The sequence below is a fragment of the Platichthys flesus genome, chromosome 18, assembly GCF_949316205.1.
Source record: "Platichthys flesus chromosome 18, fPlaFle2.1, whole genome shotgun sequence".
NCBI classification, from domain to species: Eukaryota; Metazoa; Chordata; class Actinopteri; order Pleuronectiformes; family Pleuronectidae; genus Platichthys; species Platichthys flesus.
In genome coordinates, this window is record NC_084962.1 from 16,450,858 (window position 1) to 16,467,431 (window position 16,574).

A 16,574-nucleotide genomic window follows, 5' to 3' on the forward strand; every position below is an offset into this window, starting at 1 on the left:
AAAAACTGTTATTTCTGCCAAATAAAACAAACAAAGGTCCTTGCTCTTAGAATAACTTTTATTTATTTTACTTTACAAAGAGGTTCCGCACCAAAGCTCCATGTCACTGAATCTGTATTCAAACACAAACAACCTGCGAGAACAGTGTGTTCAGACGGTGGGCGACATGTTTGGGGGGGGGAGACACTTGCAAATTTCAGGCAACAAAATCCTCTGAATCAAAAGTGTTGTTTTGGCATAACTTTGGATTGACACACACATACATACACACACACACACACATATATACTGTATCGGGTTACAAATGGCAATGTGCAATCAATCAAATCAATAAATGATATTTCAATTTTATGTTGGAGAAGGTGGGGGGGCTCTGGCGTCAGGGCAGAGGGCCACTTGTTGACACAGCAGCTGTTTGAATGGAGTGATGTCACCACTGACTCATACAAGCTGTTGACTTGGCTGTCAACCCCCCCCCAAACCAGCCGAGGATGACACTGACATGATGATAGCGTGTCCTGCGGTGAGGATGGAGGCTGGAATGAGCGGTGGGAGACGTGCACACTTACACACGCACACGCTAACTGATTGGCATGTCACTTTGGAATGATGGCAGGGGGTCGGCCACACGTTGGGGTTATTCTCGGAGCAGGTCGTGACAACTGGGAACTCTACGTGCTCTCGGCATGACACGACTGAAAAAAGGCGACAATCAGGTTTTTTAAAGGTAACACAATGGCAGCGTGACACGGAGGAGGAGGAGGAAGAGGAGGAGGAGAAGCGCAGTGAGTTGGCACCGGGTGCAGCGTCGTTTCCTGTGTGAAGGGCCTCAGCAGTTCTTTCTCTGTGGGGGGGCCTCCTGGTGTCAAGGGGCAGGTGCAAAGTTACAAAGGCAAACACTGCTCTCTAGTGGGGACACGGTATATAAACACAGACACAAGGGGCGTTCAAGAGCTTCGGCACTCTGCAAAATACAATCATCAAAAGGGAAAACAACAACAAATGAAGAAATAAAGCACTTTTTTTGGGTGAAAATCTACAGATGCATCATCCATAAGTTAATATATCATCAAGTAGTATCTGTGTAGGCAAGAAAACTTGAATCCTTGCAATTGGACAACTGTTGACGAAGCCTCTACTATGTGATCTATAGCTGGTTCAAAACTCATTAGTATCCCCCCAGAGTGGGGACTGTAATACTGATCGCTGCTTACGACAGCGTCGGGTGATTGAGTATAACACCACATTCGGTAATATTAGAATCGTCTGATCCGAGACAGAAAAATAAAGAGTTACAAAAAAAAAAAACAGTTAAACTGTCGTGTACCATGAATGTTCAGGACTTCTTCACGGAGCTCGTTGCTAAACGTGATTTGAATTCTGATTTTACGTATTTTAAAGCTTTGGCAGATCAGGTGAAAGATGAGGAGAAGGTCTGTTAAATGACACGTTTCTGTACCAGCGTCATCAGGACGACTCAAGTGTTCACAGACCAGCTCAGTTTCTGTAGCTCAGCTTCACCTCATGTGCAGTATGCTGTGTTTGCAGAGGGAGCATCCTTTTACCATTCAGCCGTTTCTGCCACTCTCTCTCCGCCCCGGGATGAAGTCTCAATCTCAGCAGAATTTTCTCTCCTCCCTTTAAGGAAGCGAGTGGAGCAGGCGATCGGTTGTGAGGAATCAGACCTCAGCACTAGTGTGTATAGAGTGTACCATTTTTAGGTTGGTGGAGCAGAGAAGGGTAAACTATATTCCTGGCCCTTGGTAAAAAAAAAAAAGTCTGAGCCCCCGTCGACCAGGTAATCCAAAACCTGGAGTGGGGAGTCAGCGTGGGATATGGGGAGAGGAACAATGTGGCTCTTTGTGCAAGCCAGGCAGAGAAAACAAACCGTTTCCCCTGGAAAGAGATCATGTTCAGGTTCCATCTGAGAAGACCACACAAGGCTGATCAGAGCTGTGTCTGCTGTGCGGAGCAAGCAGAGGAGAGGAGGAGGAGGAGGAGGAGGAGGAGGAGGAAGAGGAGAGAAGTGGCGCATCTGGGCAGCCACGTTAACTTGTGAACACTTTAGAAGAAGATCTGAGATGCTTCATGAACACGACATAACACACTGGAGCCAGAAACGCTCTTTGGTCCGGGACAAACTGTGTGACTCTGTCGTTTCCTCCCTCCAGAGATAAGGTGGCCATCTGGACGGCTTCCTGGGCTGGCACCCTGCTGGTCTACAGGCAGGGGCGGCTCTCTGGTGGGCGGACAGGCGTGAGGGAGTGGCCGGAGGGTGGTAGCAATGGTGTCGTCCACAAGGGGGCGTGGCACTGATCTGGCACTGCCGTACAGTGTTAAACAGTGAATCTGTTCATAAGGTGGAGAGAGAGAGGGGGGAAAAAAACAGAAAGAAAAAAGAGGGAGAACGTAGTGAGATGTTATATGTTTCCATTGCCACCATATCTTTTACCAGCCCCGCCCGCCCTGGACACTCACTCCCTAAACCACCCCATTCTACATAAACACTGACAAGGAGGCTTTTTAGTCATGTCAACACTCTGATAACTGTCGCACAGGGCACCATCAAACCAAGAACATCTGGCCCCTGTCTCTCTCTCACACACTTACACACAAACGCTCGTTCAAACACATATTAAACAGTCGCACACACACAAGCATGTAAGGGCCAAACCAGGGATCTGTGCTCCCTCTGTCCCATCGCGTTTCAGTTTCAAACGCTCAGCGAATACCCATGTGGTGGGATCGGATTACACGGGGCTATAAAATATCCCAAATAAAGGCCGGGAAAACCGAGACGAAGAAAAGGGCTGTTTCCTGAGGTAAAGTCCTCCACTTGGCCGCCGATTCGGTCTGAGAGGGAGATTTTCTTTTCTCTTTTTTGGGGGAAAAATCAAAAGAAGGAGTTTTATCCGTGGAGACAATAGAACAGGACAGAAATGTTTGGCTCGGAGCACAGAGGTGGTCAGCTAAAGTCACTCGCATGCGGTGGTCAGATCCCATTACACACAACACAGAGCCATAAATCCGTCTGCACGACACAGGCAGCACGCTGTGATTTCATATGTATTCGTTGCTACGGGGACGAGGGAAACCACAACAGATTACAAAGAGTAAAGTAGGGAGCGCATTTAGGGGAAGGGTATCTTGTAACACTAAAGGGTAATGTTGTACTCTCTCTATCAACGGACCTCATTTTTTAACACCATAATTAATGTGACCTCTCTGATAGGGCCCCCAGGGCGGGATATGGCGAGTAAAGCATGCCAGGTGAAATGTAAGCCCTTTCCGTAACACCAGCAGATTAATCTCATAGTCAAACGGTAACGCGATCTCATTATGGCAAGACACCAGCGGGCGAGGATGGCGGGAGGTGTCGTGGGCCGGTTCGGACGACCAATGGGGAGGGTGGAGTCGAGAGGGGCCTTCGATTGGTGCAGAGTAAAGGAGGCATTTTCTGTTGTGCTCTAACAACAACATCTGGTTGGCAGGGGACAGGGGTGATAAGTGAAGAGGAGGAAAAAAGGGGCTGAAAAGGAAAGAAGAGAGCGCAAGACGTGTAGACCAGCTGAAGCCAGAACAGGGTGTCGTTATGACAAGTGTAATCGGATCGCTCCGGTTCAGCCCCTGTGTTTTCTAATGAAGCCCCAGAGCTCCATCGCAGCGGAGGGCTGGCTCTCAGACGCCTGACACTCATCTCTCGTCTCTGCAGTGACCTCAGAAAGATATCTGCGCTCCCTCAATTTCCATACTGTAAGAAGCTCTGACTTCGGGGTCGCATATACTCAGCCGATCTTTCTCCCTGTCAGTGTGGACACGCTATCCCACAACCTCAGGGTCACGGTTTTGATCCGGCAGTGGCCATCTGGCCTCTTCGAACCAAAATCCCTCCCTGCTTCTTAAACAGACGCCCACATAACTTAATTATAGAAAAACAAGGCAGCCATGCAAACAAAGCGTTGTGACTGTCAGGTTGTGGTGAAGTGATTGGCTTTCACAGTGACTCTCACTGGCTGTGCCCTCCATCTCCTTCCCGCTGTTGTAACCTTAGAGCAAGGAGGAGTGCCAGGTTACTGGGATTCTGTCTTAATGGCGCCATGCTGTTCAATGACCGCGTGCATGCTATGAGACCTGTGATAGAGCTTGCCCTGTGTATGTGTGATTTTGTATGCTCACATATTTCCAGACCCGGGTTAAATGGCATTTAAAAATAATTGAATCTGTGTGGAATACCACTCGGGTGAGGGTTGCCACACAGAACAAAGTCAACCCTTTTATTTATCTGGAAATCTCAAAGAAATGCTCTGTTTCTGTAAAACCCATGGGATGCTTGTTTCTAAGTTTGAATATGATACCAGATATAATAACACTTAGTCAAAGCAAAGCTATCTATACATGGCCTCGCCTTGTAATATAATCTCTCACCTCCATCCTCTATTTATTCTGATCACGGATTCGTAAGCATCGCCTCTTTAGAGCTGGCTCCATGTCTCCAGCACTGGGCATATTAGCAGGGCTCCGCAGGCTGCCCTTGTCCCTGAGTTTGGGCAAGAGCAGTGGGGTGGTGGTCCCACCTGTCTTTGGCGCTGTGGGAAGGGCATAGGCATGGTCCTCGTCAGGAACATGGGGGTCGTCTCCTACTTCCCCAACTACAGCTAGGGGCTCTTCTGACTGAGCGACTGGGTCCTCGACCCGCTCTGGGCCAACAGAGCACTTGTTCTCTTTGATGGCCTCCAGCTCGCTGATCATGGGGTCAGGGGGTGGCACTGGTATTCTCTGTGGATGGGAGGAGTCTGGACTGGAGGGCATGGACAATGAGGACATACCATTTAGACTATGGTCCTGAGATTTTAAGGCACAGGACGTGACTTCATTTGGATAGCTGCATCCCGTGGGGCTGGGCGGGGTGTGGGGAGGTGGAGTGTGGGAGTCTTGGTGGTGGTAGACAGTGTCATGTGAAGGGGACTCTGGTAGCGGAGGGGTGGGTCTGATGATGATGTTGTGGAACCCTGATCTGGTACCCTGCCCAGTCCCTGACTCCCCCAGCCCTGATAGGTCCACCGCTCCATTGGCACTGGGCTCAAGCTTCACTTGGGCCCTTTGAAGAACCCTTTGGATGACTTGTCGCTCTGACTGTTGCTGCTTATAGTCTGTCAGCACCTCCAACCCTGCAGCTGAGCACAGAGACTCGTTGTACTGCACTCTGGGTGAGGATGCTTCACTGTTGAGTGTGGATGCTGGGGATGGGAATGGCCTCTCTAGTTTAACCCAATCTGGGTCACTTGTGTGGGGGTCGCTTGGGGAGGGGAGACCCTGAGTGAAGGTTCCACCCAACTTATTTGCTATCAATCTACTCTCTGCTTCAAGGATCCCTGGGGATGGCAGCCTGGTAGCCCTAGATCTACCCCTGTCTGCACCCTCTGGCACAGGTTGGATAACTCCACTATGACTTGGAGGTTCTGGGGTTGACTTCGACGGGAATGGAATGGGAATAGGAATAGGTATGGGAACAGGTAGGGGAACAATGATGGGATAAGGGACCAGGACAGTGGGATGTGGCAGAAAAGGGCTAAAATTGGGATAACCATAGTTCATCATGTGAGGCATTGGGATGGGACCTCTTGGCATCATATTCAGGGGAGGGGAGTGCAAGCCAGGGAAGTAGGCTCCTGGAAAAGGATGCATCATTCCAGGAGGATTAATGGAAGAGGAGTTGGGAGGCTGCATTCGCGGAGAGTGAGGAGGTCTGTGGAGTGGGCTAGAGGGGGGGCCTGGGTGTCTGGATGCATTGGCAAGGGGGCTTTTTAGGCCCTGGGCATGAAGAGGAGGTCTGATGAAGGGGATGGGGATTTGAGGCACAGGTTGATGGTCCAGATGGGAACGAGGATGAGGCAGAGGACCAAGTTGAGCAGGGTGGGGTGACACCTCCATGGCAGGCAGATGAGGAAGGGGCTGGATGGGTCTCTCCATCGTCCTTAGCCCAGAGACAGGGACCTTGGAGGAAGAAGAGGAAGAAGAAGAAGAGGAGGAGGATGCCTCTGAGGAGGAGATGGAGGCGGACTCTGCTGATCCATGGATTAGTGCAGGTCCTTTAGGGGAGAGGTTTCTATGACGGGCTTCCGCCATACTGTTGCTGCTGTTCCAAGAGTCAGGAGTGAGTAAATTTTGCCCGCCGACGCCAACCCCGCCACTGTCCGTCCTCCCCTCCTGACTGGGCCTGCTCGGGCTGGAGCTGGTGAGAGCTGCACGGGCTTCTCTGTAGAAAACATCCATCTTGTACTGATTCAGACACTTGGTGCTGCAGAACTGGAGACGTTCCTCACCGGATCCGAAGTCCAGGTACTCTTTCGTGTGGCGGACGTGCTTGCACCAGTCACATACCTGAGGCACAGGGGAGAGAGACTGTGGGGGGTCATTTAAGTGACGGATCTAGCAGGAAGACACAAATTTTTCGAGCATGCCTGTACAGTTATTCTAATTTCATAGCATACATGTATTAATACTCTACTCAGTAAAACAAAAGATACATTGATAAAGTCCTCTTACTCTGACATTGCTGTTTATTTTCAACACCAGTCTGGGCGAGTCCTCTGTGTGTTGGTGCTGAGGGGATCTCTCACCCTGGAGGTCTTCATCTCTGGCCTGTCAGGAGAAAACCGCAGCGTGACACAAATGGCAAGCTCTGTGAGGCAGGTTGTCAGACCCCCTACTTGTGATGATTTCAATCTCAAATTCATGGTGTTGCAATACTGGGAATTTTCTGCGGTTATTAAAAACAAATCAAATTTGAGCTTCTTGCATAACGAGTTCAAAAAATAGCTTATAATAAATTCACCCCTGTCGTGGAGGTTTGAACTTCACGGGTGGCACCAAACCCTCAGGGTCAGCACAACAATCACTGTGTTGTGAAACAGATACGACTCTACAACCAAGCGGGGAGATAATGCAGGTGATGTATTGTCATATTATTAATGGCCCTGCCGGTATTAATGTAGGAAATTCCTCTTGATTCATGTAAGCTGATGCGCTGTGGATCTGAGTGCTCCCACATCTCTGTGACCCATTGAGTCGTGTTGAGTTACGAAACATGAGGCAGCTGAAGGTAAGGTATGCACTGGAAATGGACACCTCGCCCCAGGCCTCCTGGCCTTCCTCTCAGACAAGCAGTAACAAGCCGACGGCAACACTCTCCTCCCCACCTCTAATAAAAAAAAACGGAGGGCTTGTTGCACACAGTTTGCTCAGCACTCAATTTGTGTTACTGCCGTCATGTGAATAGAACCCACCACAGTATAAATGATGGCGCGGGTGAAAGGTGATATGGCCGCATGTCAACCCACACCAAAGAGGGTATAGCCATGTTGTAAGGGAAGCTGAAAAATCATGGCAATGTGCATCGGAGCGGTTCTCCAGACCAGAGCCACTTAACGGCCGGCCCCTCCTCCATTAACGCGAAACTGATACTAAGTGTCCGCTTCAAACTTTGACCTCCCTCCCGCCATTCCAACACAGGCTCCTTCATAATAACTAAAAAGTGTGTTCTTATAGATCCCCCTCCCCACTTTCTTAAATTCCTGTAAATTAATCCATCTGCTATGACCTCACAAGATCAGGAGTATCACTTTCTCAAGGTCTGTTTACCTGCCAGCAACCGCTTGGTGTCTTGTGCATGTGACACAGCTGGCCGAAACTATCTCAGTATAACACCACCTATATGTAGATGTATATGCTTGAATTTCAACATAAACAAGCTATAGATCATTCATCATCATATAGATCCAAGGGTTTGGATCTCACCAGCGAGGGACGAAGCCGGTTGAATTCTTGTGACCCCCCCCGCTGTGATGTTGTGGATACATTTTTCTGTTTACCACTGACCTTGTTGCGTTTGAAGTAGGCCCGTCTGCAGGCGGCGAAGCACTTTTCACTGCAGAAGCTCTTGAGCTCCGAGCCCATACAGAGAGAGTAGCGCTTCACACCTTCCTTCTGGCACCAGACGCACACAATCTGTACATTCTGTACATCTTCCACTGCAGGAGGAGAATCACAGGAGAGGAGGGAAAGCCAATGAGTGCAATTTAAAAAGGTACAAGCGGACAACTTTGATAAGAGGTTGGTACGAGTGTGAGGGTTAAAAGATTGAATCAGGGTGTCGGTTAAACAGGATTCAACATCTCACCAGGACTCAGGAGGAGTGAGTCACGTTTGCTTAGAAACTGATGCTAAAGTCAATTATCTGATGAAGTTTATTTTTGAATAATATGACAGAATCACAGTCTTCTATTTGATGCATTTATTTACATTTTATATCAATTCATTTGTTTATTTTCTTAATTCAGGTTCTACATATTCGGTTGTATTTGGGTTTTCTTTTATTAATAGTTATTCATAATAAAGTTTATAGTTAAACTGTGGAATATCAAGCCTCAATTACATTTCTTTAACAACATCTTAGGAATCATTGCCAATTTAGAAAATATAGATATCAGTTGATGTCTCTGTATGGGAGAGATTTTGCTCCCTGATGTCGGTTTCAGCATCAACCCCCATTAATCCTTATTGGTGTGGCTCTAATCTTCAGGGCAGTTTGTCGGTAACGGAAAGTGATACGAGATATTTTCCATTGTTTTGATTTAGGAACTCCAGCACGCCGAAGCTCAAGAGTTTCAAGAGTCAACCTTGTCAGGTTTACTTGAGGATATTTGCGTCCATGCTGCACACACAGAGACTCCAGTGGTGCGATTCACTGTCAAGGTCACAGATCTACATTGGATGTAAACACCTTACTATACTAAAGGATATAAGTCGGCTTGTCTTGCTCATTGAGACGGTGTATAAATTACAGACAGAATATAAAGATGGACGACGTGTCTCCACTTCCTCTCACTATCCAGAAATAAAGCCAAAAGATTCCGCATACGTTCGCTGCCGACTTGCCCATTTAGAGCCAGAGACCGATCAAAGAGTCAGTCTCAGCAGAAATGTGAATACTAGAACATACATCTGTGGGATAAGATCTATGTCGCGTCCACTAACGTACAGGATGCCATGTAGATGTACTGCAGCCAGCCACTAGGGGGATGACCAGGACGCTCAAGGTTCTACTTTAGGGAAGATGTCATGTCATCTTTCTTTATATAGAGTCTGTGATACAAACACTTCCCAAATTTCCAATGATCTAATCTGTATCTCTCCATGTGTGGTCATACCTGCTGATGGCTTTATGAGGGGGACGATCACAGGGGCACTCTTGTGCTCTTTGGGGGTGGTCAGGGTTGAACATGTTGATGAAGAGGAGGAGGAAGATGAGGGCACACTCGAGGACTCTCTCTCTCCACTCTTCATGGCCAGGACTGAATGGCCGACTTTGGCGTCCAGGCCCTTGAGTTTTGGCAACGAGTTTTCTGAAAGACACAAACACGATACACCACCACGTTGTAAATAAATCCATTGTGCGGCAAACGTGATACTGTAATAACTTCAACACCTTGTGACAATGCCCTTCTCTGAGTTTTAGTACAAACGCGTAGAGAAACAATAGATCTACTTGATTGAATGAAATTTGAGAAGTTGCATCTGCAGTCTGGCGAATTTCAAAAAAGTGTCGGTGAAAAGCAAAACTTGCAAAACCCGTCCGTTAGTGTGAATTCAAGACGGCTCAGTTCCAACAGTGAACCGTCGACACCTGCCCTCACCTTTCAGCACAGACACATGCTGACGCCTCTCTCTGTAGTTCCTGATCTCATTGGCCTCCGAGTCCCTGAGATCCACCTTGTCGTATCCGTACCATCCCAGCAGCTCGTTCATGGTGCTTTCTGCAAACGTCTGCGGGAGAAAGACACAAAAAAGACCAAAAAGAGAAATCACTGATTAAGGTTCCATGTAAATTGATAGGGTAACCGGGCCTCAGCCTGCCTTCAAATGGGAAATTGTGAGCGTAAATCTTTGGGGTTTGTTAGTGGAACTTTTTATCCTATGTTAAACATAATCAGACCTTCCCACTCTGAATCAATGCGAGGGATTCTTTCTCAGCGCCGGCCCTGTCTGAGAAATGAATACGGGCACAGTGGAGTACAGTGTGACACTTTTTCCATGATGTATTCGAGTTGTTTACTCTTGCTAAATCTGAGACGGAAAGGTTTAAAACCTAACACCAGTGTGAAATCTATGAATCATCCTTTGTTTATCTATTTTAATTGGAAAAAAAGAGGGAGAAAAGAAAACAGTTCCCCGCAGATGGGACGTATGGTCTCTCTCTCTCTCTCTCTCTCTCTCTCTCTCTTTCTCTCTCCCTCTCTCTTTCACTCTCTTTTTTTTATTACGACCAGATGAAAACAAAACACAAAGGTCTCTCTCTTTATCCACCCACCTCGCTCTGTGGCTTTGGGAGAACCGGATTGGAGGAGAAACCTGATCCGGAATGGGCAGAAATCAGAGCGGGACACCCTACACCGCAGCGAGGTCCCACGGTTCTCGGAAATGCCCCACTCCTCTCCCTTCTTCTCTCTCCAGTGTCCACCACTCTCTCCCTCTTTCTTTTCCAGCTTTCCACCGTCCCTCCCCTATTCCTTACTTTTTCTCCCCTCTGCCACCCCCCCCCCACACCGTCTCCCATCTTCACCATCCTCCCCTCCGCCCCTGCACCTTCCAGCCCTGACACCCGACACAGCGCCGCCTCTCAGGTTTCACCCTTTTCCAGCACAGCCAGTCTGCTGAGGCGGTGGCGGCGGTGTGTGTTGCAGTGCAGTGTAGTATACTGGCTGCACATTCTTTCCCCCTGCTTTCCTCAATCCGACCTCTGCTCTGCGCCGGGGCCTCAAGAAGAAATGGATCTCTCCCTCTCGCTGTTGCTCACTTTCTGCTGTGTGTGTGCGTCTGGAAGAGTGTGTGGGTTGAGTGCAAGCGGTGGTATCATGTCCAGCTAAATATGCCTAACGATGATTAAAGTTGGGTATCCGGTGTCCGGTGCTGCGCTCGGGTCTGACGTGGAGGGAGTAGGTCCGAATGTGGTGTTGAGACAGATGTATTACAGAGACAACACCAGGCTGGACCTCAGCTGAGCGAGAAATCAGTTCGCCTCACTGCCTTGGTTCGACTTTTTTTAAAAGGTGCACATCTGTAGGACTTTACTCCACAAACAAGCATGTTTCCCATCATGTTTAATCTGGGAATTGTGGCGGTCCCCAGAGGGGCAACATACATGACAACTTTAGACGCATATACATCTCACAGTCATTTAGGCTTTTCTGTTTCCTTGTTAACCAAAGACAGGCCATTTTTTCTTTTTCTCTTCACCCACCCCTCCACTTCCCACAATGTTGTTTTTGTTTCTTTTTGGCAGTTCAGACAAACATCTGCTTTGTGAGAGTGACAACCCATATCCCAAACCACAGAGAGAGTCGCAGCCAAAGGCAACAAACTGGGGCCGACCCTGAGATTCAGCCCAGGCAGGCTTACATCAAGCGGGGATAGCGTTTCACGTGTTTTGATTAAAATTAGTTAAGTTGTAACTCTACACCCCCCCTGGATATCAAACGATTCAGTCCAAACCACTTAAACAAAAAAAAGAGCACATTTCCTCTCTCACGAAAAAGGCCACAATATCTCCCCCTTCTCGCAAAAAAAAGCTGCTTGTCTTTTTATATTTCTCAGCTCCTGCAGGAAGGAGCCTCAGATATCCCTTTACCACCACATTCACAGTCTCAAATAGGCAGCGTCCAAACCCAAACAAAGCAGACAATCCATGGATTAGTTTCCATGCAGTAATGGGCTCAAAACGGTGGGAGGGAGTGATGTCTGTTCCTGTGGTTTAACTTGTGCAGAGGCAACAAGCGGAGGAGATTGTCTTAAAGGTCACATCATTAGTGAACAGTCATATTCTGGGACTTTTCATGGGCATCCCGAGGGAAGAAAAAAAGCCAGATAGGACATTAGTGTTTTTCCTGAGGAAGGCTATTTAAAGGATATAAATGCCCCCTCTCTTTTGGGAGACATGAGGGCAAAGCTCTGTGGTCCAGCAAGTGTGCGCACCCGCAGGAGCTGGAGAAGAAGGAGAAGAAGAAGTGACGCACATCTGGATCTGCGGACATCAGGAGTTTGAGCGTCCGGCCACAGCTGGCCTGACATGGCGTCATGGAGAGGACAACCTACTCATCTTCACTGGCGAACATCTGTAATTAAAACGCCCCGATCTCCCTGTATGCACGTTTATGTCTGGCACTTTCAGTTTAGACTAATAATAAAGATTTATTACACTAAGTTTATTGTCCCGATGCGTAAACTTGCGTAAACTCCCAGTGCGTTACGGTTTGCCTCGGTCTACATGAAATACACAAGGGGGGCATTCATTAAAAACAAACATAGCATTTGTCTGATTATTCCCAGCAGTGATTTGTGCGCAATCAATAAGTTCCGTGCGTAAAAAGTTACCAAACACGTCTGAAAACATGCGTCTCACTGGATAAATGGATGAGGTTGTGTTGACTCTCACCTTCATCTCCTGGTTGATCTCCCTCTTTACGGGGTGCGCGGGTTTCCTGCTGCGTTTATTTTCTGGTGGTCTCCCTTTCTCCATCTCTGGCATAGTCCCGGTTTGGCTGGATCCGATCCGGATCAGTGTTGGGTGTCAGCTGGAGCTGGTTTAGCAGAGCAGTGGGTCAGAGTGAAAGCTGTCACTCCCGGTGACAGCGGCTGTCATTCCCGGACGTCTGAGTCCTTCATCTGGGGCTTCGCACCATCAGAGTCCACTGAACATGCGTGCGCTCCGGGCTGGAGGCTCCGCCGCCGAACAATCTCCACTCTCTCCTCTGCACCCCTGTCAAGCCCCGACCGGCACCTAACACATTTGTTCCGGCGGGCACTTTCAAAGTAAAACGCTCCTTGAGTCTGAGGGTTATAGGTTCTATCCTGAAGATAAAAATCTAAGAAGCAACAACTTCATCAAGGAACTCTAATAATAGAATAAATCAAAACTGAATCACAAATTATGTTAAGAAAAGAAGCAAAAACTATAGTGGCCATCCAGTGTGATGGACTCAGCTTAAGTTTTTAACTTTTGTTGACAATTGAATTATCTCAATAATCTCTATGCTAGTTTGCAGGATCTAGATTTAAATGTAAAATAGCAAGATAGGGTCTTTGTCAAAATTTTAATTGATTATTCAGAGAATAATTGAGTAATGTTCATGCTTTTTGACGGACTGAAATCTATGATTGTGTGAAATTTGGGTAGGTCAAAAGAACAATCTAGATCGAGTGAATTTCAATTTCCTGAATCCTGATATGGGTCTTTATTAATGAGCGAGTGATGTCTTAACATCGGCACAGTGGGAATTTGGATATTCAAATTGTATTACGTAACAACGGCCAACCTTGAATCAACGCACTATTCAGGATAAACAGGGATTACCAGAGAAAGTAAATGATGACGAAAGTATGATGAAGGGAACTGTTCATGTATATAGAATAATATATTTGCATCCAATAATGAAAGACATGCACTATGACGTGGGTTTTTGAGAGCCATAGACTAAACAAAAGTTGGGCCACAGATCAGCTATCAGGCTTCCAGCAGCAATGCAAAATAAATATTATGATATTAAAGCCCAGATAGATGCTATTTACCATGAGAAGGCCAACTTCACAATAAAATACAATGACAAAAGGCTTGAGTGTAATAAAATGCATTATACACTAAAAAATAAATCAACCCTGAAAATGCCCTTGTCCAGAAGGAAATCATTGACTTCAACAAAGAGCACCAAAGTTTCTGAAAGTGTGGAGGAAAGGGACAAGTCTTCAACGAAGCTGTCACACGCCAACAAAGGTCTATCGTGAGAAGCACTGAGCCACAATCCACATAATCGCTACCTGTCTAACCCTCACGTCAACGACTTACCCAGAAACCATCTCTTCACCTATTGGAGAAATGGACTTTGGTCCCTAATAACACAAAACACCAAAATTCTCTAAAAATAATATTTGAGGCTCAACTAAAATCTCCTGGTAAAACCTGAAAGTTGCTCAAGAGGTAGAGCGGATCATCCACTAACAAGGAGGTCTGTGGTTCGATGCCAGTCTCCCCCATTCCGAGTACAAGAAACTGAACCCAGAACTATCGCTGATGGTTGTGCTGTTAGTGTGTGATGTTGTGATGATATATGAATACAGACCATGAACGCCAATTAGGAGACATGGAGTCTGTCCCTAATTGGACAATTGTCCCTAATGAACTGTTGTTTGGTCTGAAGTTTGTCCCCAAATGATGACTATGACACCCCACCGTTTCCAGCTTTTATTCTGACATCTTAATCCTGCAGCTATCGCTCCGTGTCCTGCTCCGTGCAGGGAACTTGACTCTGCCCCTCGGTGGACAGGGAAGGGAGGGCCCTCTGATTTGGTGTAACCCAAAACCTGGCGCCCACCCCTCCCAAATCTCAACAGATACATTTCATAAGGAATGCAAAGACTGTGTTTTATCTGAGGGGACACAGGACAAACACTGTCTGTAAACTCACGTCTTAAAATAAAGAGATGAAAAGAGCGCTGTGAGCTTAAGGACACCACAGCAGAATGTTTGGGGCTTTTCTCAAATGGCATCTGTTTGATCACTGTGTGTGTGTGTGTGTGTGTGTGTGTGTGTGTGTGTGTCTGACATTATATGTGTGTGCGTGTGTGTGTGTGTGTATGTGTGTGTCTGTGTGTGTGTGTGTGAGAGTGAGTGTGTGTGCAAAACAAACACCTGAAATGTCCACATTTGGCCCCCGAGCTCAAGTCCCACATGCCTACAGGCCGTTTACTTAAGGGTGTGTGTGTGTGTTTGTGTGTATACAGTATGTGTGTGTGTGTGTGTGGCCCAGGTATTACTTATGCTGTGGTGACTTAAATCTGTTTACACATTTTGGGGACCTTAAGGGGATCAAAAGCAGGTCTCCTCAGGTGAATCATTAGATTTTAAGATGAAGTCATGTTTTAAGGTTAATGTAATGCTTTGGTTAAGGTTAGGATAACGGTAAGGAATAGGTTACCAAGTTACCAAGAAATCAGTATAAGCTAATTCTGAAGTCATGGAGACACAACTGTGTGTGTGTGTCTGTGTGCGTGCGTGTGCGTGTGTGTGTTTAAACATAAACATTTGTCCCAGGCTTATTCCTGATGGTAAAGGCCATGAGGATTTGTTACAGTATCCAGTTTCTCTGCTGGTGATGAAAAGATCGACACTGGTTGATTTCAGAAACATAAACACACACTGATGTCTTTTCGGACAGATTTTATCCAGTTTTACTCTCGTATCATAAATCAAATGTATGAATGTGTTCCTAAAACACCAAACACACAGGGCAGCTGGGTTTGGATGTCAGGCCCCTCTCCTGCAGGGCCCTCACTTGGTCATCCAGCCCTCAGCAGAGAGACAGACAGGTAGACAGACAGGATGAAAGACACTGGAGCTGTCTCAGGGCCTCTCTCTCTCTCTCTCTCTCTCTCTCTCTCTCTCTCTCTCTCTCTCTCTCTCTCTCTCTCTCTCTCTCTCTCTCCTCCCTGTCTCCGGCCTTCCCTCCCCTCAGCCTGCCCACGGTTGGAGGAATCCAGGGACCTCGCTCGTGTAAACAGAAACCCGAGCCAGAGCGCCGGGCTTGGGTTTCGCCCCCTCGTAGACCCGCTGATGATACCTGAGCCGGGTCGGCTTTGGGAAAAGGGCTTATCTGATGCCTCACAAAAGGCCCCCTCTCTCCGGCTCTCCATAACAGCTCACATCTGGTGCCTCTGCAGGGAGCCCCGTCCCTCTGGGCTCCTCTGAGGGGGTGAGGGCGAGGATAAGACCGTCTCACTGCTCCCCTCAGAAATCCACTTACATCAGTGACGGAGGATGGAGACAGTACTTAAAGGTCTACAGTTACAATCCCAAACATCTGGAGCCAATCATAAAGATTGGCCACTTTGCGTATCATTACTTGTATTATTGTCCTCAGACACATGATTACAGTGAACCCATCCTGCAGTTAGGAGGGTGACTGAAAATGGTGCTGTCTGTCCTCAGCATTAAAAGAGACACAGTGTGATCCCCTCTGGAGTTCACAGTGGCGTATGGTCACCATAAGGGGGCGATGTCCACTCGTACAGTTTTGAATATCTGTGTCATTGAATATAGCTCGGTGTTTCCCCTTGCATCAGATTACACGCAAATATAGTCATCATGTTCAGGGTGTGTGTGTGTGCGTTTCCAGCTCGGTGAACAAAAATAATTTCAATGTCATTTGCATTTGACCTTTGAACAACTAGCTATGCAAAAGAAAACATAAACAAGATATGTTTTATTTATACCAAACACATGCACAACACACTCATGCAATGGTAGGTAAATTTAACCTCTGTATTTAACCCATCTGTGTGCAGGATACACAGAGCAGTGAGCGACCATGTACGGCACTCGGGGAGCAGATGTTGGGGGAGTAAGGTGCCTTGCTCAGGTGCACTAGACAGGGTAGGGAGACTCTTGGATTTTTGGACAGACCAATCCAGGTTCGTCTTTTGTTGTCTCTCCGTGGAGTCGAACCAGAGACGAACCAGAGACCTTC

At 47.3% G+C, this 16,574-nt stretch overlaps 1 protein-coding gene across 2 annotated transcripts; it reads right to left on the minus strand.

Moving 5' to 3' along the window:
• Positions 1 to 44: 44 nt before the first annotated feature.
• Positions 45 to 12,797, minus strand: LOC133973969 (sine oculis-binding protein homolog). 2 transcript variants are annotated; one of them, XM_062412046.1, is made up of 7 exons: positions 12,491 to 12,797; positions 9,696 to 9,825; positions 9,210 to 9,404; positions 7,879 to 8,030; positions 6,547 to 6,642; positions 4,426 to 6,381; positions 45 to 2,349 (listed from the first exon to the last, which is right to left on the minus strand). In XM_062412046.1, exons 1-6 carry the CDS (start codon positions 12,581 to 12,583, stop codon positions 4,435 to 4,437), a joined length of 2,613 nt encoding a protein of 870 aa, XP_062268030.1. In that variant the 5' UTR covers positions 12,584 to 12,797; the 3' UTR covers positions 45 to 2,349; positions 4,426 to 4,434. The 2 variants fall into 2 exon arrangements, with proteins under 2 accessions (XP_062268030.1, XP_062268029.1); XM_062412045.1 differs by having other exon boundaries at positions 4,426 to 6,402.
• Between the last annotated feature and the right edge of the window lie 3,777 nt (positions 12,798 to 16,574).

Excerpts from the sequence above, each read along its gene's own strand:
- LOC133973969 (XM_062412045.1), bottom strand. The coding sequence starts at position 12,583 with ATGCCAGAGATGGAGAAAGGGAGACCACCAGAAAATAAACGCAGCAGG. Across the intron at positions 9,826-12,490 it reads AGATCAACCAGGAGATGAAG|ACGTTTGCAGAAAGCACCAT; the intron begins GTGAGAGTCAAC and ends TTTCTCCCGCAG. Across the intron at positions 6,643-7,878 it reads CCTACTTCAAACGCAACAAG|GCCAGAGATGAAGACCTCCA; the intron begins GTCAGTGGTAAA and ends TTCTCCTGACAG.